This window comes from Phoxinus phoxinus, assembly GCF_949152265.1.
Source record: "Phoxinus phoxinus genome assembly, chromosome: 5".
NCBI classification, from domain to species: Eukaryota; Metazoa; Chordata; class Actinopteri; order Cypriniformes; family Leuciscidae; genus Phoxinus; species Phoxinus phoxinus.
The window spans coordinates 15668026-15690118 of record NC_136880.1 but is presented as its reverse complement, the minus strand read 5'-3'; the positions used below and the strand labels follow the sequence as shown (position 1 = coordinate 15690118).

At 38.4% G+C, this 22093-nt stretch overlaps 1 protein-coding gene across 1 annotated transcript in view; it reads right to left on the bottom strand.

Annotated features, from left to right (window-relative positions):
* Nucleotides 1–304: 304 nt before the first annotated feature.
* tmtopsa (teleost multiple tissue opsin a) overlaps nt 305–22093 on the bottom strand; it is a 61729-nt gene continuing 39940 nt past the window's right edge. Inside the window, exons 3-4 of the mRNA XM_079613181.1 lie at nt 15021–15254; nt 305–1022 (exon numbers count right to left, since the gene is read on the bottom strand). Coding sequence (XP_079469307.1) covers nt 777–1022; nt 15021–15254 — 480 coding nt within the window. The 3' untranslated portion in view covers nt 305–776. The remainder of the gene's footprint in view (nt 1023–15020; nt 15255–22093) is intronic.

Sequence of the window (22093 nt, the reverse complement as noted above, 5' to 3'; positions counted from 1 at the left end):
CCTTTTTCCTCTCTGTTTGGTCTAAAGAGCACTGGCTTATATCATGTAATTATATAATGTAATTTGTACAAATTTAAACAACAATAAATTAACACAAACATAAATTAGAAAATATTTTTAAGCTTTCCAGCTGTCCAAATATCTTTAGACTTATTCATGAATATAATATAATTGTAATTAGCCTGGAACATTGATCATAAAAAACATGATTCTGTACATTCACTGTATACAGGCCACACAGGTTTAAAAGCCATCATCAAACCCAACTTCCCTCTTTTTTTTGTTTTAAAAAAAAACAATACATGTAGAAAAACCCTTTTGTTTTAATACCATTCAAAACATTTACAAGTTGTACATTGTTACAAATATGTGTTTTTTTTTGTTTTTTTTCAGGGGGCTATTACAAAAAAAGTGTCTTTCGAAGAGAAATTTAAGAGCTGTTGTTTACTGTACTCAGAATAGTCTTTTGTTTTGTCTTTTGGACAGGTCTACAAAAATAGTAATATCAACATCTGCAGAATCTGAGAGAAAATTAGGAACTGCTACATATTACTACTAGAATATAACACCCTGTGGTTTATAGCAGACACATATTGAACACAAAAATAAACTCCAAAATCAGCTTCCCTCAGGATTCTTTCCTTTTCTCGTTTTTTTCATAGTACCGGTATTTAGACGCCATATGCCTGTAATATCCTCCAAATCTCACACTGCATTTCCCTCATTTAGTGTGAAAAGTTTATTCAAGTGTTGGCATTTTTGAAACAGAATAACTCTCAACCATTATAATGGGCCACAAGGGAGACCACTGCAGGCCTGGCGTTATCCGTTGATAGAGGGCCGTCCTCCACTGGGTTTGTCTCATTGGGGACGGCTGTGGGATCCACTGAAGCCACCACAAAAGTAAAGTTGTCTGTGCGCCGTCCAGGCCGAAAAGGTTTAGTTGCCTTAGAAGAACTTTTCATACTGGAACCTCGCTGGGGTTTGTCACAGCTGAGAAGTGCTCTGAAGCACCTGTAGAACTAACACAGATACACACACACACACACACACACACACACACACACACACACACACACACACACACACACACACGTGAAGGGCATTAGAGAACAACAATGCTGGAATTCATTCATGCACTTGCTATCAGTTTGCAGGAAACATACTGTTCACCTGTTTCTTTATGCTTTCATTTACACATTCCCATGCACGTCGAATGCGCTTCACGAGTCATAATTACTATGTAATTACTAACTTTTAAGGTAAAAAAATCACCCAATATGGTCAGAACAATGTCAGAAATGAATTCCACATACCATAATAAGTCTAAATGGAGGTATTACATGTGTATTCAGAAACAAAGAAGTTGGATTTTCATCATCATCCATCGGCGGCCATATTTGATTTGGCCATTATGTAATTCATGGCACTGTGGCGGACGAGCACCTCTGTGATTTTTCATGTCTAGGGACTCACTAACTCAGTTCAAGTGAGAAATTCCCACAACACAAAATTGCGAACTGGTTTACAGGCCACGTACTGGATTATAAATGTTAATAATACATTTCACACTTGCTGACGATTCTAGGATTTCGTTCAAATACATGTTAATTTCGGTGTGTATAAAACATTAGGGGTGTCACAGTATATCGCAATACAAAAATGCATCAATATGTATTATGGAGAGTGACAATATTTGTATATTAGTTCACCTAAAATAAAAATTACTGTGAGAGAAAAAAAAACGTTTTCAATAAGTTTTAGTGTCAGTACTACATTAAACTACTATGATGAATATGATGTATAATAATGCAATGGGGGAATATTTGTGTAACACGTTATAATAATGTTCAGTTGTAAGTCATTTATAAGTGGTTAGTTAATGATGATCTAATCATTTACAAAACATTCAAAAATGATATGCTAACATGTCACATTTATGTGTTTTGTAAATTCCGTTACAAGTCATTTACAAGTGATTAGTAAATGATTAACTAATAATTTACGAAACATGACTATGCATTCATAAATGATTAATAAGTAATATGTTAATTATTTGATGTTTTGTAGATTCAGTTTTAAGTCATTTACAATTGATTAGTTAAAGATTAACTACAAAACATGACTACGCGTTTCATAAATGTTTAATAAAAGATGTTACATTTTTTTTTGTATGTTTTGCTCACATCATGTGCACAGTGGTTAAAGACTCCATGTGTCTCAGAGAAGACATCTGTCTATACCCTCACCAGTCAACACTTACACTGCAGTACACACTACAGTGTCCAACACCTGAATGAATAATTTACAACACTTTCTGCATCCCCTAATCTAAAGTGTAAACTATTCATCACTTGTAAACGTGTTACACATCATTCGTAGATTACCACTTCAAGAATCAATACGGCATAAGGTCTACGAATGTTATCTACGAATGATGTGTGACTCATTTACAAGTGATGAATAGTTTACGCTTTAGATTAGGGGATGCAGAAAGTGTTGTAAATTATTTACTCATGTGTTTACACATCATTGTGTTGAACACTGTTTCTTAAATTTGCCCAGCAGCCATATCACCCTGTAGCCCAAGACATGATCATGACAGGACCTAACACCCCAGTGACGGGACACTATACTGCCAAAGAGCGCCGTCCTTCGGATGAGACGTTAAACCGAGGAATCCCAGGATGTCTTTCGAAAGAGTAGGGGTGTAACCCCGGCTTCCTGGCCAAATTTGCCCAGTGGCCTCTGTCCATCATGGCCTCCTAATCATCCCCATACACTGATTGGCTTCATCACTGTCTCCTCTCCACCAGTAAGCTGGTGTGTGGTGGGCGTTCTGGCGCAATATGGCTGCCGTCGCATCATGCAAGGGGATGCTGCACATTGGTGGTGGTTGAGGAGATCCCCCCCCCCCCCCTTCTATGTAAAGCGTTTAGAGGTCTCAGAAAAAGCGCTAAATAAATGTAACAAATTATTATTAATTATTATTAAATGATTTTTACATGTATACAAGGCATGTACAACACTTTCTGCACCCTCTAATTGCTACATAGCCTACATAAAAACAATTTTTTACATAATTTATTAAACATTTTAGAAACCCATATTCATGTTTTATAAATGATTAGTTAATCATTAACTAATCACTTGTAAATGACTTATAACTGAATCTACAAAACATACATAAAATGTTAGCATATCACTTGCTAATAATTTATGAATGTTTTGTAAATGATTAGTTCATCATTAACTAACCACTTATAAATAACTTACAACTGAACGTTCTTATAAAGTGTGTTACCCATTTTTTTATCATATGTTTTGGAGTATCGCAGTAATGTTGTGTCGTGAGTTCATAATCGTGATATGTACCGAATCGTGACATGAGGATATCATTACACACCTAAAAACCATGCAATATGCTTCAAATGTTTATTCATTTGCGTAAATATTCACTGACGAGAAGGCGATGTAGCTGTTGTGGAAAAAAAAAACTAATAAAGAATAGCAGTCGCAGCAGAAATAGTGAAATCGTTCTCCCCTCCGTCATGTTTAAGGCGCCCAACTCGGAAATCGAAAGTTTCCCAGTAATATTTACGATAATCACGATAGCACACGAAGTCAGCATAAGCTCTTTAAGCCTCTATATTATTGATGTTATTATTTAAATGTAACACTAATCTTTTTCATTTGTGCTTTGTAATAAAGCAATACTTCAGAGAGCATCGTTCTCATAACTTTGAAACATTGTATCAAACACTATAAGTTTGTGGTTTATGACTTTTTTAGATTCGCTCAATGCTTTGATTTCATATGACCTTGCAAATGAAAACATCCGCATTCATTTCAGTACCTGCACTTCATAAGAGCCGCGCGCCGCTAGTGAGTCGTTCCCCCTGCTAGCAACGAAGAATAAGCCCATCAGCCATGGCTGGGCTTAGACAACAATTACGGCTCATTTAGGATTTCTGATTAGAAAAGGGCTCTCCTCTTATCCAAACGTCCCCATTATCACAGCTGCCTTTTGCAAAGAGACTGATGTCCTTTTCATATTCATCATCACACCATTTCTAAATGATATCGAATCCTCCCTTAATCACGTTTAACGTTTACCTCTAAACAGAACAATTATGCAATTTGCAACTGAATAATTGCTGATAATGTACACCGGCTCTATCATTTCCATGGCCGTAATTAAATGTCTGCGAGCAACGTGAAGTAATTGCGTCCGAGTGGAGAAGAACAGGGAAGAAGGAAAAAGGGGGTCATTGGGAATGCAACAAAGGTAAATGACATTAATAGGCAGTGAAATCATAATAATAACTGGTCAGGCATAAAAAAAAGCACAAAGCCAGACTTATCATTTCATGGTGCTGTACCAATGAATGATTCTGTTTTTATGTAACATGAATAATAGATGTACAATTATTCTTGAAGACTGGAGAACATACATATTAAATTTTAAGTAAACAAAATAACAAAGGTTAAAGTAATAACCAAGTTTAAAAGTTTCAGACATTGAAGTGTACAAAAAGGACAAAAAACACTTTACAATAAGGTTTCATTAGTTAACATTAGTTAACTAATTTAGTTTATGAACTAAGAATGAACAATACTTCTACAGCATTTATTAATGTTTACTTCAACATTTAATAATATATTATAAAAATCAAAAGTTGTATTCATTAACATTAGTAAATGCACTGAACTAACATGAACAACTGTATTTTTATTAACATTAACAAAGTTTAATAAATACTGTAACTTCCTCATTGTTAGTTTGTGTTAGTTAATCCATTAACTAATGCTGACAAATGAAACCTTGTAAAGTGTTACCGGAAAAAAACGAAACTTTAAATGAAACCTTCTCAATAAGATTCTTCTTTAGACAAGTGAGAAGTTATTAAATGAAAGACACTGCAAGGTTTGTGATGTCACTTCCCTTAAGAAAACGTAGTGTACTTAGTATACGCTCTCTGTTAAGTATACTTATAGTCAACTACATTTCCTCAAGAAATAGAAAGGTGCAATGTTTACACATGGTGATCATTCACTGTATACGTGTGTCACGGGTAGTCCAAGAAGAAGACGAAGAGAGTAGCGGTGGATCAAAATAGATGAGTCTTTGAATAAAACAACACATAAGTCAAAGTAACAGTGGGAATGAGAAACCAACGAGACAAACTAATAATGGGAAACCAAAACTAAGCATACCTGTGATTAAGGGCAATCCTGCTCTACCAGACAAGTAAGTTTCAAACAAGACAAGTAAGGTTTTTTTGTAATCTTGCACCCTCTGTTGTTTTCTCTTTGTTGGGAAGAAGACTGACAGGTTGCTTGTTGTGTTAAGACTTAGCAAGTATCTGACCCTGCAGTCCATTCATTTTTAAAGAGGAACGGGAGATCACTGAACATCACTGGTTCATAACACTTCTGATTGGGTCAGAGACTCTCACATTTATTTGGCTCCGGTCAGAAAAGCCAGAGGGTTGTTTCACACCGCATGCGTGAGCAACAGCAGGCTTGTGATGTCCTTTCACACTGAGAGTGTTTCTGCTGCCGAACAGAAATATGAAAGCCTGTTTCTACCAGAGAGTAACGTAAAAAAAAGGGAAGTGACTTTATCCCTCACAATTGCAACTGTTTCTCGCAATGTACATTTATTTCTCATTTTATACTTTATACTTCATCTCACAATTTTGTATTTTTTTACTCTGAGGCAGAAATGGGCTTTCATACCGAAAGTCAGACTCAACATGAAACGAAAATTGCAATCATCTTCCCTACTGTTATATCAGAGTGAAACCAGGACTTGATTTTGTCCATCGAGAATTGATTGATTTCGTTGGATTGTTGTCATTTGCTAATCTCGCATTAGTGACAGGTTGCAGGTGTACGTTGAAAAGGGGAGGGGAAGTAAAAATGTTTTATTTAAAGTCCCCCTGTGGTGAAAATCTAGTTTTTAATGTTGTTTATATGTCTATGTGGTGTTTTTAATATGCTTTCACACAGACCATGTGCAAATTCATAAGTCAACACCATTGTTGAGTATTTTCTCTTTAAAACTGCAGTGAACCAAAGCAGTCTCAAAAATGCGGTTTGAAATCGCTGGTGTTTCTGACATCACAAACTACCTTGTAACCAATCACGTCAACTTGTGATCGTCAACGAGTGGAAAGGTGTGTTGGACATCGGCTGGATGTAACTGAGCGGCGAGAGTTGCCGGGGAGAAGCTGAAAACGGAGACGTGAAGTCGGACACTTTTTTCAATACTTTATAAGTTTTGCTTAATATAGCGTCTGTACAAGAATAAAGTTTTAATAAGCCTATACTATAATGTAGTGGGTTCTACATTTTTTTATCAGTTTTATTTTGATTAACATGACACAATATTACATTGAAAATACATGAAAAGAGATTATAAAATGAAAATACTGTTATAAAAAAACAGATTTGTAAGCATTAGTGGAACTGAAGGTGTGGGAATAAACACAGAACACACGTGATTGTTGTCATGCGGTGAATCCGGCCAATCGCTGCTCTCGAATCGCTCTCGCTGTACTTTGATGGCGTATGTCACAGTCATGTGGCGTCGGCGCTGTCTCAGCGTCTGACAGAAGTCTGACAGAATTTCGAACCGGCATACACTGCTTCAAGTCAGCCGCCGATCGGTCTGTGAGAGTCGAACAAGCCTAATCTCTGAACTGTGTGAGTGAGTGGAGGCGGGGATAATGGAGGTGACCCGATCTGGAAAACTTACATAGTGTGGTTATTGCAGATAAAGGGCCGCAAAGCGGAGGCTGAAGTGCCTTTCACCCTGTTACGACTTGATGAACCACTGAAACGATTTTGGAAACATTATTTTAAGGAAAAAAATCTTCCTTATTGTTGCTTTAAGGCATGAATATGCCAATTTTTTAAAGCGATCAAATTAATGACTATAGGGGGACTTTAAGCATTATTTGGGCATATGAATATGATTATTAATAAGAATATTATTTTATTCATAATTTCAGTGTGTTATTGACAAACAGGTTTTGTGGAGCATTTTTCCTAAGCTCTGCTTACGCAAACAGTATAAATGATGTAGCTTATAATTATGGTCAGTGAAATAAATATGTGCTGCTTACATATGCGGTGTGGAAGAGACATGGCATTTGATTGCTTTTACTTTCTTTTTTTTTTTTCACATTTAGTACAGATAAAGGCCTTAAAGAAAAGACTATTGTAGACATGACATTACTAATTATTTTTTTCACCAGAATAATATGGCAAGAAAACAAACAAACAAGCACACAAAAAAAGTAATTTCCACATGCAATTTTCTCTGCATGCTTAGATTAGTTATGAAATCTTCAATTTACAATTGAATATAGCTTACATTACTTAATAAAATGAGGACATAATTGCCTTCCTCTCCAGCAACATATCTGTCATCCACCATTTCATATGACAGCAATACTACTTAATTGGGTCTAATAAAATCTCAGATGTTGAGAACTATTCCACAACTGTGCAAAAGTGATAATAAATATTGATGGCTCACCACTTCCAAGAATATTTTGCTCTCTGAGTCATAAATGGAATGCGAATGTTATGCCAGGAGCACAGTTTTGCAACATCAGACATTAACATTTGTAATATGCATACTGTATTTATCCCAGTATTCAAATACATTCTGCTCTTCATTGGCTTTATACTGAAGATTACAGTAATTCAACAGTTGGTGAAAATCCATTGCTCAAGTTTCATATCTAACAGATGTTCGAGCCACAATCATCAAATACTATGGGAGAAAACACAGGGCCTGACTCACCGAAGATGTTCTGTTCCCGCACTCTCTGATGGACGTTGCTGGCCAAAAAATGTTACTTGTATCTGTACAGCATTTTTAGTCTTCAACTCGCCTCAACTCACAGTTTCCATAGTTACGGGCTGGGAGGAATTGAAGACTGAAAATGACATACAGGAGAATCTTTCCTCATCGACTGGAGTGTGATGTATATCCGGAAACATCACTCAATCCTTCGTATGGATTTGTACCAAACAGAATTTGTATGACACGTAACACTGTGCATGACTAACCCTTCATGCAAAAGAAAAAGGAAAAAAAAAGGTTTATATCCATCTTTGTGGTTTATTTTGAATGCAGACCATTTCTAAATTGATTTCTGCATCTTCAGTGACCTTCTGAAAGACAATTCTACTGTAGAAAATATTTTTGCAATTTATTGAATTTTAGACAACAGATGGTTCCGGCCTAGAACTTCCACCAGACTTAGCCACTGAATTAAAGTTCATGTATTACACTCTCAGCTCCCTCACATATGTGGACTGCCCGCTGTGAACTCGACAGTCATTGACAGGCAGAAAAGCTTCTCAATAGCCTCCTGACTGGCTAAACCCAGTTTCACACACTGAGGTTTGCGAGGGAGCAGGGGGTTTGTGATTTGATGGACAGCTAAAAATGTATTAAATAATTGAATCATTATTTAAATAATTTAAAATTAAATGTAAAATAAAGGCAATTTATCAAAATGTTTCCTTACATGTGACCATTGGCCATTGACCGATAACAGAGATCCATGACATGGGTTCACATGGGTTCAGACATAAAAGCTTGGGAATCCCTGGGTTGACAAAGAATCTGGCCATGGCCTGCAGACATGTTTAATTTTATTTATTATGAATTATTAGGAGGCAGCACACACAAGCTCTCTGTTCTCTGCTCATTTTCTGTTGGACAAGAACACACATCAGTCATTTGAGACTTGAGACTCGCTCTGACCAAATCATTAAATTATATGAGTTACCGGCTGCTATCAGATGTCAAATTCACAACATTGAACCATTTAATGTGATTTGAAGAAAAAAAAACAGCTCAAAAGGATTATATTAGAGTGCAATGGGAGATATTGATTTTCTTCACATAAAAATAAAGAGGAATGGCCTGTTTTTCTGAAATGTGGAGGACTGTAAGATATAATGATTTGGAATGTAGTGAATTACAATACATTTGGAAGTTTTCCAAAATAAATACTTGAAAGTGTATGGTTAGGGTTAGGGTAAGGGTTAATGGAATCAAATATTTGTTACTGTCCCCCATTGCTCAGAATTAAGTCATTTACAGAACTGTTGGATATTATGATGGACTATCAACATTAGAGTTGTCAAAAAAGTACTTAAACTGAAGTTTAAAAAATTTGACGATACCAGCATTTCCAGCATTTTGAGTGCTGTTGAACGGATTCAAACACCTTTGATTGGCCATTATGTTGACGTGCTCAACATACATGTCTGTGAATGGCCATTCTCTTGACGTGTGCTTTCAAATGCTACTGTGTGTATCTGTATAAGTGCTCTGTGAAGAGCGTCAAAGACAACATGTTTTTGAAGCATTGATCATTGTAGTCAATCACAGACATATGTTGTGCGTGTCAACACAATGGCCAATCACAGACATATATATATTGAGCGCGTAAATACAATGGCCAATCACAGACACATATGTTGAGCACATCAACACAATGACCAATCAATCACAAACATGTTGAGTGCGTGAGCGCAATGGCCAAACACAGACATGTATGTTGAGCACGTTAACACAATGGCCAATCAGAGTTGTTTAAGAATCCGTCCAACAGCGCTCAAAATGCTGGTATCATCACATTTTTTTAATTTCAGTACCGACTTGGTACCGAAGTCAGTACTTTTGACAACTCTATTCGACATAGACATACAGTATGGCAGAATCACAGCTGTTCTGATATTCAGCATATATTCGTGCGAAATTGCTTAAATGTACACTGTTCTAAACAGTTTTAAACAAGCACACTGCTTATTGAGGCTAATCTGTCAGAATATGCGATTCTTCAAACAGCAGAAAAATCTGAAAAAACATTCTTCAAAAGCTGTGCAACAAAGCGGGACAGATGTTTTGATATGATATCGCATCTGACAAGGGTGACTGAACAGTCTTGATAGATCTGTCCCAATGACAGACATGACTTTACATGCTTCTCAGCAGTTTCTTTGTTGTCTATGCTTTTGGTCCATCTGTATGCAACTGGCACAACATCTTTTCTGAACTACTCTGAAGTTTGCTCAACTTGGATAAAAGCAACTTGCAGTAGATCTATTCCTTCTACATTGACACACACAGCCAAAGCCCGAGCACTGTGTCCACACCGGAGGAACCGTGCTGACAGTGTTGCATTATCATTTATTTCAATAATGTTAAAACAGCACAATCAGTTGTTGGACGAAGCACATCAAAACAATGAGGTAATTAATCAAGCAGGATGAATGCTCTCTTCCTCTTTCCCTTAGTCATTGAAATACTATAAAGAAGTAAGAGCAGGATGCTTAGAGCTGGACACAAAATTAATTAACCTCAGCTGAACAAAATGCACTGATGTAGTGTCTAAACATCTCGAGACAGCAATATCTGCATTTCTGCTGGACCAAGCTTAAAGGGCAGTTTTGGGATCTCGCTGAATCAGAATCACAATAACACTGGGCAATAGAGACTGGATCAAACAACAAATTATAGTCAGCATATTTTAACTGTTACTCCAGGAGAGCGATAACAGTATTTCTGTCAGGACCGCTATCGTCAAATATGATTGACAATTAGCATACAGTTGGATTGGCGGTATGGTTCCGTTCTGGACTTGAACTCCCTGCGCATCCATGCAGCCTAGCATGGGTAAGAGCAGGGAGAGCAGCAATAACCCCCCTTAGGGTAAACCGAGCATAACCAACATGAATGTATGCAAATATAATTAATTCAAGATTTTAAAATACAACATAATTCGAGAATTTATTCTGATTCAAGAGGAATCAGAATACCACATCCTGACTGGATGAGAGGAGGAGCTGGGGATGGAGGAGAGTAATTCACTCCTGAGAAACGCGATAGCTGCTGATATTACTGAAGGAGCTTATATATGTATACAGTGATAGGCGTCGTATTCCTATAGATTCCTATAGATGTGGATCAGCTGAGAGTCAGCTGATGTGAGCTTGACTAACGTGACCTGCCAGAACTAACGCTACGCTTGATGTTTTGAAGGGTGTTATAGGGTGTTTTGGATGGTTGCTAAGTCATTGCTAGGAGGTTGCTAGGGTATTCTAGGAAATAGGTTGTTGACTTCAAGTCAAAAGTGCCAAAGACATCAGCATAGCTAGACACTTTTTTTTAGGAAAAATGCACCCCTGTCATTTATCTCAGCTCGATTAAAAAAGACTCCTCAGACTCCTTTAACCCCTTTAAAAATCTGTGAAAACAGCAACGGCAGTAAATTGTAACAGGCCATTTAACTCTAAAACATTCCCTTAGAAGCAGTTGAAAAAAATTTATTATAAGTTTGTTACATTTTTGTCCTTGGTTAGCACATTTTTCATTCCCTATCTTTCATCTGAACGCTCTCCATCCTAGGTTAAATCAGTTAGGTTAAACTATTCTAGGGTAAATCATTTACAGTCTCACAATAAAAGTGCTTAAAAATTTCAATCTGAATTCAATATAATAGGGTAATAGCCTACGGGGTGTGTTTACACTTGGCAGGTTTGGTTCAATTTGATCATTTGAATAAGTGTGAACGCTGCCATTTGAACCCTAGTCCGTACCAAACAAGCAGAACGAGTGGGTTTTGGTCTGTTGCCAAATTAACTTTGGTGCGGTCCGATTGAAATGTGAAACAGACCGGATATGTATTTAAACAAACCAAAAACAGGATGAGGTGTCACAAGATGCAACTCCAAAAAGGACAGAATGCTCAAGCAAACCTGTTTTTTTCTCGTCATAGTCGCGATATTGCCCTTTACAGTTCAGTACAGCCATCAGAACCACATCTTGCCCAGCACACAGCGTTGTGTATGGATGTTCGTTAAGGTCTGTCGCAAAATATACATCATAAAAGCCTTTTTTTTATCTTTAAGTTTGGTCTTATTTGGTCCGGACCAAAAAAAACAAGAGAACCAAACCAGTGATAATTTTGACAGCTATTTTTTATTTAATCTTAGTCTTCATCTTCAGACGAAAATGTTTATTAGTCTTAGTCACATTTTTGTCTTTTATTGTTTTAGTCAAGTTTTAGTTGACAAAAAAAAAATATTTCATTTTAGTCAACTTTTAGTAATTTATTTTAGTCAAACTGCAGTTATACCAACATTCATTTTGGTCACTATTTTATATGTAGTCTTTAGACAAAAACAGTTATTATAATTTCTCTCTTCAGACCAATTCAGTTAAGCTTATGAGAAATTTGAATCAAGGTAACAGGCTGTATTGACATTGCACTCTTAGCAGTAGCACTCATTATATTCTACATATTCCTAGTTGGATATCAGCCTGCACTTTCATCGCGGATTTAGTCGCAGCAAACACCGCAAGCGGTTCGTGACAGAACAAAGACCGACTGAATGACACTTTAATTTAAGCAGAATATCTCAATGATATTAAGAGAGCGCATGCGCATGGTTGCCAGATTGCAAAGATCAAGTAAATAACCGGGTAGAAAACGTGTTCTTTTATCAAAAAAGCTTTGATTGAGGGATTTAAATTCTTGAAATATGACCACTGTAGACATGAAAGCTCGTACACACAGTCTGTAATGTTGTGTCTCCTCCTTTATGCGATAAAAACAAAGAGTGATTTTTACCACATTTAGTCTCGTCTTTTTTCGTCAACGATATTGCATGTTTATAGTCACAGTTATCAATTAATGACGTTGGTGTTGTCTCATCATCGTCTCGTCTTAGTCATGGAAAAAAAAGGTTGTCAAAGAATAATTTTTCATCGTAATTTCATTAATGAAATTAACACTGGAACACACCACACCCTTAATGAGTGGCTACATATGGTCCATGTTTGGGATTTACAATCACTTTTACTTACAGTGAGTCTCGAAATGTTCCGTTCACAAAGCAGTTCACAATAGCATCTTGAAATTGCTGGAAAGTCTGGAAAGCCTTATCACATTTAGCACAACATGATACATTGGTTCCAGTCAAGGCGCATGTTCATCCATAAAATCTTAAGGCCACGTGTCATAATAACAAGAAACTATGCGTCTTACTACAAGTTTGTTGCTGTTTGTGATTTTTTGTTGGTACTATGATTTCAAGAAACAATTATTTGAAGTAGGCAGTGCATGTAAAAGTACAAAAATAATAATTCATGGCTGTACAAAAAAGTGCGTTCCAAAAAAAAAAGGTAATAGCTTTCCATTCTGTAGCAACATGGAATGTGCAGATGCATGTTGTGCTCTTTGGTTCATACACTACACTAGACAAGACAAATGACAAGCTCCATCAATCAAACCAGAGTTTTGGTACCTAGAGTGAAACATATCTGGGATTTAGTGGAAGTTAAGCATCTCTCTGATGTGGATTTTCAGACTGCAGAGCTGACAGACCGTTTATGACCTTTGCATGGCATTCCATCTTACTCCAGTGAGACCTACTTTCCTGCATTGAGACAACTCAGTGGAACACTCCACGAAAAAACAGACTTGCCCTAAAAAAACATCTCTCAGAGCCAAACAGAGTCAACTTTATTGAGTTAGGGGAGTGTTAACGTATAATGCCTTCTCCTTAGTTGGCAAAAGCTTGAATTGACTACATAAATAGTAGGTCCCTAACCACAAGTGGAAGTGTAGGGCTGCTATTTACCCTCTTCATCAGTGCCACATGGCACAGCTGACACTTTGACGGATGGTGCAACAAGCACAATGAATTGGATTGTTTCACATGAGAGTAGGCCAGTAAACCAGTCGCATCACTTTTATCAAGCTGACAGTGTAGATAGATTGGACCACAACATCCCTGGCACCCAGTTTCTAGAGACTCAATGAATGGCTCAGCACACTCAGCTTTGATGGAGATACTTTCTGTTCATGATGGTATGCAAAAGTCTGGAGAATCTGTAAGTTCTGAGCACGCCCACACAGAATGGGTACACAAAAAAAGTTTGACAAAAAAAACAAAAACCTGTGTCTAATAATGACGCTATGGGGGAACGTCCTTAACATGGAGTCAGAGCGTCGGAGCTCAACCAGTCCGAGCGTCATCTTTCCCCATGGCACAAAATGTGACTCATAGACCGCTTAGTGGAGCTACTCCCTAAGCCCAATGTTTTTCTCTAATAGCAAGAGAAGGTATCCTAGCTTCTATGTTATATTGCAAGGGAAGTCCTGGGCTTTACAACCGTCCTCCCTCCCTTGCAGGGCAAGCAAAAAGCCGTATAGCATCCAAGAGCAAAAGCTCTAATAAAGTGCTGTGTCGATACTTTGACAAAGCCCTTTAGGGAGTAGTTAAAGTTCCACTTCAACAGGAAAATTCATTTGCAGTATTTCTTGCCTGGTTTACCATAACATGCTAAACAAAGGATTGATCACTCAATGTACTTATATGTCCATTAACCATATCTATTGGATACGGGTTCTCAAGACAGTGGCCTGAAATAAAAAGATCATCAGATAACTTTTGGAAGGGTAATATTTTTAAGTTTGTCATTTTGAACAAGTGATTTTAGTTGAATGAACAAATTATCTTATGTTTATGTACTGTATAGTACCCATGAACCATTTTGATAATAGTGCCAAAGTGATTGTAAAAATTGGGTTATATGTACACGATTGTTCGCTCATGTAAATTAATACAACTTGAAATGTTAAAATCAAATGTATGTTGAAATTAACATCCAAGTTGAAATTAATAAGATCAAATTTTAAATGCAGAAACATCTGATCAATTGTACTTACATTTTATGGACCATTGTGGAAGGAAACATATTTGCCACAGAATAATTTATCTCAGTCTCAACATGGAGCACAACATAAAAATAGGCTTAAAAACATTATACAGAACGCCTGATTATGACCGTTGAATTTCTTTGTACAGAAATTATTCCACCATTCATTTAAATTCAAATTCACTTACAAATCCAATCCTGAAGTTCTGAACTTCTGATTTTTTCCCAACCTTGGGGCTCCTGCTTTCTTTATGCTCACCTGTTTATTCATGAAGATGTATATGATGGGATTTATGACAGTGCTGGACTTCGCTAAGATGGAGGGCACTATGCTTGCCTCCACAGTCACCAGTCCAGGGGCTCCAAAAGTGGCCAGCAGAGCCATTATCCCATAGGGCAGCCAGCAGAGTAGATAGAAGATCACCATGGTGATCACCATGAGAAGAACCCGGTGCTCTCGTTTGCGGCTCATAGTCGTGTTCACACTGCTGACCTTCATGGAGATAAAGAGATTGATCATCAGTAACATTGTTAATTAATAATAATATCTGTAATATAGATTTAAAAATTATCCACAGTATAGTAGGTTTAACTGATTATTGTAGGTTAATAATATAACAATACATATCAAAATAGTATACTATTTAAATTTTTAATCATCAAAATCTGGTATAGCACCAATACATTTTGGCTGAAAAAGAATCTGTTAAGTTAATTAGTTATGGTCAAGCGGTTAGGTGATGGATATTAAGTCATTCTCTGTAATGGCTAGAACACTGCTGACTAAGAAATCTTCCTTTCTACTGAATTGCCCCAGGAGGATCAATAAAGTATTAATCAAGAGCTAATCAGTATCCTCCCCTGAAATTGCTCAACAACTGTAGATGGAATGCTAAAGGTTTAGGGACTTCATTTGCCAAGGGAACCACAAGTAATTTTACTTTTCAACAAAGATTTTAAACGTTATCTCATTGGTACAGTTGTCAGCTTCGCCATTTATAATAGATTGCTGGAGGGATGATGTATTATTGTAGGCCAAAAGCCAGAAACCAGTTATGGGTGTATTTGGATTGGATCTTGGTCAAAAGCCTGGAGTAAGTTCTGTGGTTAACACAAGCTCACGATATTATCACATTTTATTCTACAACATAAAATACATCATTATTATCCCTTGTGATTTTTCTAAAGCTGTTACTTGTCTTGAAAAAGGCTATTGCTAAGGGCTCGTCCACTTCCCCCTTCCCCTAGAGACACATGGACTGGTAATTAGTGAAGAGAATCAGGTGCGCTCGTAGTAAGTGGAGCAGTTTGTTCGTGTTTGGCTTCGGACACTTCGGACAAGTGGCTCATAATTTATTTGGTATGCTCCCCGGGTAGGCTGTAATTTTTTATTTGTATTTTTTTTGGTGTATTCCGGGGTTGAGTAAACGGCCGTGGCTGCAGGTCTGGGCCGATAGTTCCAATAAAATCTGTCTGCAGCCTGCAATACTTCAAGTTACGCCCCTTCAAGTTACACCCCTTCAAGTTACGCCCCTTCAAGTTACGCCCCTTCAAGTTACACCCCTTCAAGTTACGCCCCTTCAAGTTACGCCCCTTCAAGTTACACCCCTTCAAGTTACGCCCCTTCAAGTTACGCCCCTTCAAGTTACGCCCCTTCAAGTTACGCCCCTTCAAGTTACACCCCTTCAAGTTACACCCCTTCAAGTTACACCCCTTCAAGTTACACCCCTTCAAGTTACGCCCCTTCAATTTACACCCCTTCAAGTTACGCCCCTTCAAGTTACACCCCTTCAAGTTACACCCCTTCAAGTTACGCGCCTTCAAGTTACACCCCTTCAAGTTACACCCCTTCAAGTTACGCCCCTTCAAGTTACACCCCTTCAAGTTACGCCACTTCAAGTTACACCCCTTCAAGTTACACCCCTTCAAGTTACGCCCCTTCAAGTTACACCCCTTCAAGTTACGCCCCTTCAAGTTACGCCCCTTCAAGTTACACCCCTTCAAGTTACGTCCCTTCAAGTTACGTCCCTTCAAGTTACGTCCCTTCAAGTTACACCCCTTCAAGTTACATCCCTTCAAGTTACGCCCCTTCAAGTTACGCCCCTTCAAGTTACGCCCCTTCAAGTTACGCCCCTTCAAGTTACGTCCCTTCAAGTAACGCCCCTTCAAGTTACACCCCTTCAAGTTACGCCCCTTCAAGTTACGCCCCTTCAAGTTACACCCCTTCAAGTTACGCCCCTTCAAGTTACACCCCTTCAAGTTACGCCCCTTCAAGTTACGCCCCTTCAAGTTACACCCCACTTCAAGTTACGCTTACGCCCCTTCAAGTTACACTTACGCCCCTTCAAGTAACGCTTACGCCCCTTCAAGTTACACACCTTCAAGTTACGCCCCTTCAAGTTACACCCCACTTCAAGTTACGCCCCTTCAAGTTACGCCCCTTCAAGTTACGCTTACGCCCCTTCAAGTTACACCCCACTTCAAGTTACACCCCACTTCAAGTTACGCCCACCTCAAGTTGCTCACTTTTTTTTCCGACTTAAAGCAGTGCTGCACAGACCGGTCGGTGTATGATTTCAAAGTACCGCGAGAGCGATTAGAGCGAACAGACAGTTCTGTATGCTTTTGAATCACTCCTGCATGAGTTTATTTTAAACTGAATATACTAGAGTTGATTAAACTGACTCTTAGCTGTTCAAGAACCGAAATGCTTGTTTTGGTATACAGTAAAGCAAGCTGCAATCTGCATTAGTGCCAGGGTACTGATAATGTATTGCAAGAAACCATATTGCAATGTATTGTTTTATCAATTATTTGTCCCAACTCAACTAAAGTGTGGAGCAAGCACAAATATATCCTTTTGGAATTGGGCTTTATTTCTTGCTTTTTTTTCATAAATATTTTTAAACCTCTTTTGATGTCTTATTGTATGTCTGATTTGCTGATGATATCAACAGCAATAACGAACAGCTAAATGCACCGCTGACAAACAAATCTTAACCCCTTAACGCCCACTGTCTCAAATATGCGACAAACCGTTTGACTCAATCAACCAGCCGAGATAGCGTCTGCATTCCCCCAATGCTTATTCGCTACGGACCTAGGAACCTTCGACAAGCACTTGTTTCTAGTGGGACCGGAAAGTGACGGACTTATTTCCTGTTTACACACCAGATTACTCCGGTCGCGAAGTTATGGATATTTTACTGTGTTTTTTGTTATCTTATTATTGACCATTATGCCCGCTGTTGCAAATTTGCGACATACCAAATTGACCCCAAATTCACCCCAAATTGACCATTATGCCCGCTGTTGCAAATTTGCGACATAACAAAATTTATATTTATTTGTTGTGCAAAAGTGAAATTGATAATCTCAACATTATTTACCATCTACTTAAAGGCGAAAACACACATACATTTTTTTTTTATATACAGCTATATAAATTCAGGCGTTAAGGGGTTTAAGATACTTTTTTTTTAGACAAATGAACAACAAGCACACCCATGACAAAATTAAAGGACAAATGAGGAATCGTCACCACAGCTGCACAAAAAAACAAAGAGGAAACGATTGTAAACTGGTATAGAAAACAATAAATTATGTGACATCTATGCATGTACATCTACAGTATTAGGGGACATCTTTACCCATGCATTTATATTTGGCAAGTGACCACTCCAGGGCGATCTACTACTATGTTGCGCTGCTGGCATCTGTGGGACACTCAGCGAGACAAGCTCAAAGTTCAAAACGCTTTGCTTTGCTCTTGCTGCAATGTAAAAAGCGGCAATATGACTTAGGCTATACTTCGATTTACACGGTTATCTCAGGAAAATATTCTTACCGTTGTGTCTATACGAGCTGGCAACTTGCCGACAACATCTCGTTTTGAGTTTGACATATCGTGTGGTTTTGTGTGATTTGGACAACTTCAAGTTACGCCCCCTTCAAAGTTATGCCCACTTCCTGTTACGCCCCTCTCTTGCAGTCCGCAGACAGGCCCATCTCTATAGTTCAGCTCTGCACCAGCTGTATTAGATTCTTAAAGAGGCTTGAAGGAAAGGAAGACTAGGAAGAATTAGGATTGAGTTAGTTATTTAGTTGGGATGTGGGATAGTTAGGGGGAGATTTGATTGTGAGCCGAGTTGTAAATGACGTGATTTTATCTGTCAGTCACCGTGTTAGTTTGAAAATGATTTGATTGGTTATGTATGGCGTTGTTAGAAGAATTTGTTAATTCCCCATCAGAAAAGGGAATGTAGGACATTATGGGGGATTCTTTTTTTTTCATTATTTGAGAGTGTGGTCAATGAACGAGATTGGCCTAATACTGATCGAACAATTATGTTTCAGTCAGAATGTCTAATGGTCCTCCAAAAGCTCTTTCTGACTCCATGTGCTGCCACTGCTTTGAAGAATGGTATTGGAAAAAGTAATGTCCTGTCCTAAAAAGTAAACAAATTTGTGGTAAGGGATCTATAAGATCGCAAAATGTTTTCTCCCCGGTATTATTGAGTGATTGTGTCCCCCCGAGCTTTGTCCTGCTGAGAAGCCGTTTCAAGTTGTCCCGCAGGATGAATGTCTAACCGGGTTAAATCCAAGTTAAGCTCTGTTTGTGATGAATGGGTCTCTTTCGATGCTAGGGGGGGCTGAAAATGTACCTGTTAAGATCTGCGTGATGCAGGTGCCTCGGGATCATTTATTTTGGAATCTACCTTACCGTTTTCATCAGCCTCGAGTTTGGAAAAAACTGTACTGGTTCAGGGAATAGCACGTCCGTTCCATTGCACAAAGTTGTTTTGCAATCTGAATTTGTAAAGGTGAGGTGATTATGGGTGTTCGACCATCACTGCCAGTGAAAAGAGTGGATGTGGGTAATAATCTGGCCGGAGAGGGTGTGTGGCCAGATGTATCTCCGTCACCTATTGTCGCTCCACTACCTACTGTCAATTCGTTTGATGTTGCTGCTGAGGAATATCCAGATGTGTTTTCATCATGTGCTGTGACTCGTTCTAAAACAAAAGCAGCTAAGAACTCTATTTATGGAGAATTTGATCAAGCTCCTGTGCAAAAGTCGTGTAATTATGCTGTTCCCGGCCTTTCTTTTCTTCCAGCTTCTTTTTCTCATGCAGAGTTGGTAGCTGCGCAGCGGGAGGTCTCAACGCTGTCTAGCTTATTTGAGGCTATGTTGTCCCCGGATGATGTGCAGAGTGCAGCAAGCTGGTATTTTGTGCAAGGTGGGACGCTGTTACGGAAATGGATGTCCCAGAGCAAAAACAGCGGGGGTGAGTCGTTGGTGCAGATTGTAGTGCCCACAAATTGTGAGATGAAGTACTCAACATAGCGCATGGTCCCAATGCAGGGCATTTAGGTGGTAAGAAAACTTCTGACCGCATTTTTTGGCCCCTATTAAAAAAAAATGTTTCGTGTTTTCAAAGCAGCTTTCCAAATCAGTCTCTTAAAGGGGTCATGACATGTTTTTTTTATTATTATTATTATGTTCCCTTAGGTGCAAATATAGTATTACTATAGTTTTTTTTACAAAAAACTTTTAAAATGTAGTTATTTATGACCTTTTCCCACCCTGTTTCTCATCCTCTGATTCAAACAGTCTGTTTTGGGGGTGTTTCCCCTTTAAGAGTTCAGTGTTAACGCCCACAGTTATGATTGGCTAACGTCAGTGCCTATGCATCAATTATTAACGCCCCCAGCCAGAACATTTGCGGATTCAGCGTATTTAAAAAGTAGTTTAAAGTTTTAAATACATTACTTACAGTTTGCGTCGTCGTTGTTGAGCCCAGAATAGTCGGCACGGACTTATCTTTGAGCAACAGTTTTCTGGCAAAGCCAGCATCATTTTGGGATTTGTTCTCAAAACAGTCATCCTTCAAATGTATAGAACAAACGCTTAAACTAACACTGTCGTGACTGAGACGTCCGCAAAAAATAAAGTGCATCCATTTTTCCCTGACGTCTGGATCTTTCGCAGCGTATTCAAAGATGTTGTTTGTCCACAGCCAGGAACAGCACATCTGCGTGGCATCGTAATTTCCCTGTACACAGACCCACTCGCTGTACGTCGACTGAACACTTGTGAGGCGCACAGCGTGCGGGCGCGACAATGATACGAAATGAGCGTAGTTGTCTTGCGCTTTAAGCGTAGTTGTCTTGTGCCTGGAGACGGTCATATGCAAACGCTGGTACGTCACTTCGTACCGTGAAGTCACTTCTTACCATGGATCCAGAACGAGCTGTATTTAGAGCTTGATTAAATAAATGATTTGTTTATAATGGGGAGGAAGTCTTAAGCTATGAAACTTGCAGGACGTTTTAATGATACAAAGACCTCTTATATACTAAAAGATCAAGGTAAATTTGGTTTCTCATGTCATGACCCCTTTAAAATGGCTCTGTTATGTCCCATACCAGCTATGGGGCAACCATTTGAGCATCTTTTGATTGACTGCGTGGGCCCGTGGTGTGAATGGGTTTAGGAGGAGATTGTTTTTGGCCGGTCAAGTTGCGCGAGAGAACTTGGAGTGAACAAAGAAAAGAAAAAAACGATTATTTGATCATGACTTCTCCAGGTGACCAGGTTCTGATATTGTTGACTTTCCCTGCTTCACCATTTATTGCAAAATTCTCTGGACCATAATACTGTCACTCGGCGAGTATCGGAGTTGAATTATCTTATTTCTATACCCGATCAAAATAAATCTGTTCAGCTCTGTCATGTTATTCTGTTAAAACCATCTGTTTTAACCAAGTTTTCAAAAGAGAGAGTTAATAAAGGTAATACATGAATGTCCAGCTTTGTTTGGAGATATCCCATTGCATACACATTTAATTGAACATGATGTGGATGTAATGCGTTACCAAATTCGTCAACATTTTTACCGTGGGCCAATTGTGAAGCAACAAGCATTAGAGGCTGAGATTCAGTATTTATTGGATAATGGTTTAGCGAAACCATATTGCTCTAGCTGGGCTTTAACGTGTTAACTCCTTAACAAATCTGATAATTCTTACAGACTTTGCACAGATTACCAAAAGGCAAAAATTACAAAGCCTAATGCTTTCCCCCTTCACCGGATTGAGGACTGCGTAGATAAAGTACAGCTAAGTTCGCCCTGTTAATTATACTGGCAGGTGCCACTAACATCTTGGGGGTAAGGAATCACTTCCTGGGTTATATGCTTACTCCGTTATGATTTTCAGATCAAGAAACGCACCAGCAACGTGATGAACCGTGTTGTGTCAGGACTTGCGCAGTTTATTTAGATGATGTAATTGTTTACTGCGATACCTAGGAACAGCATTTGGTGCGTG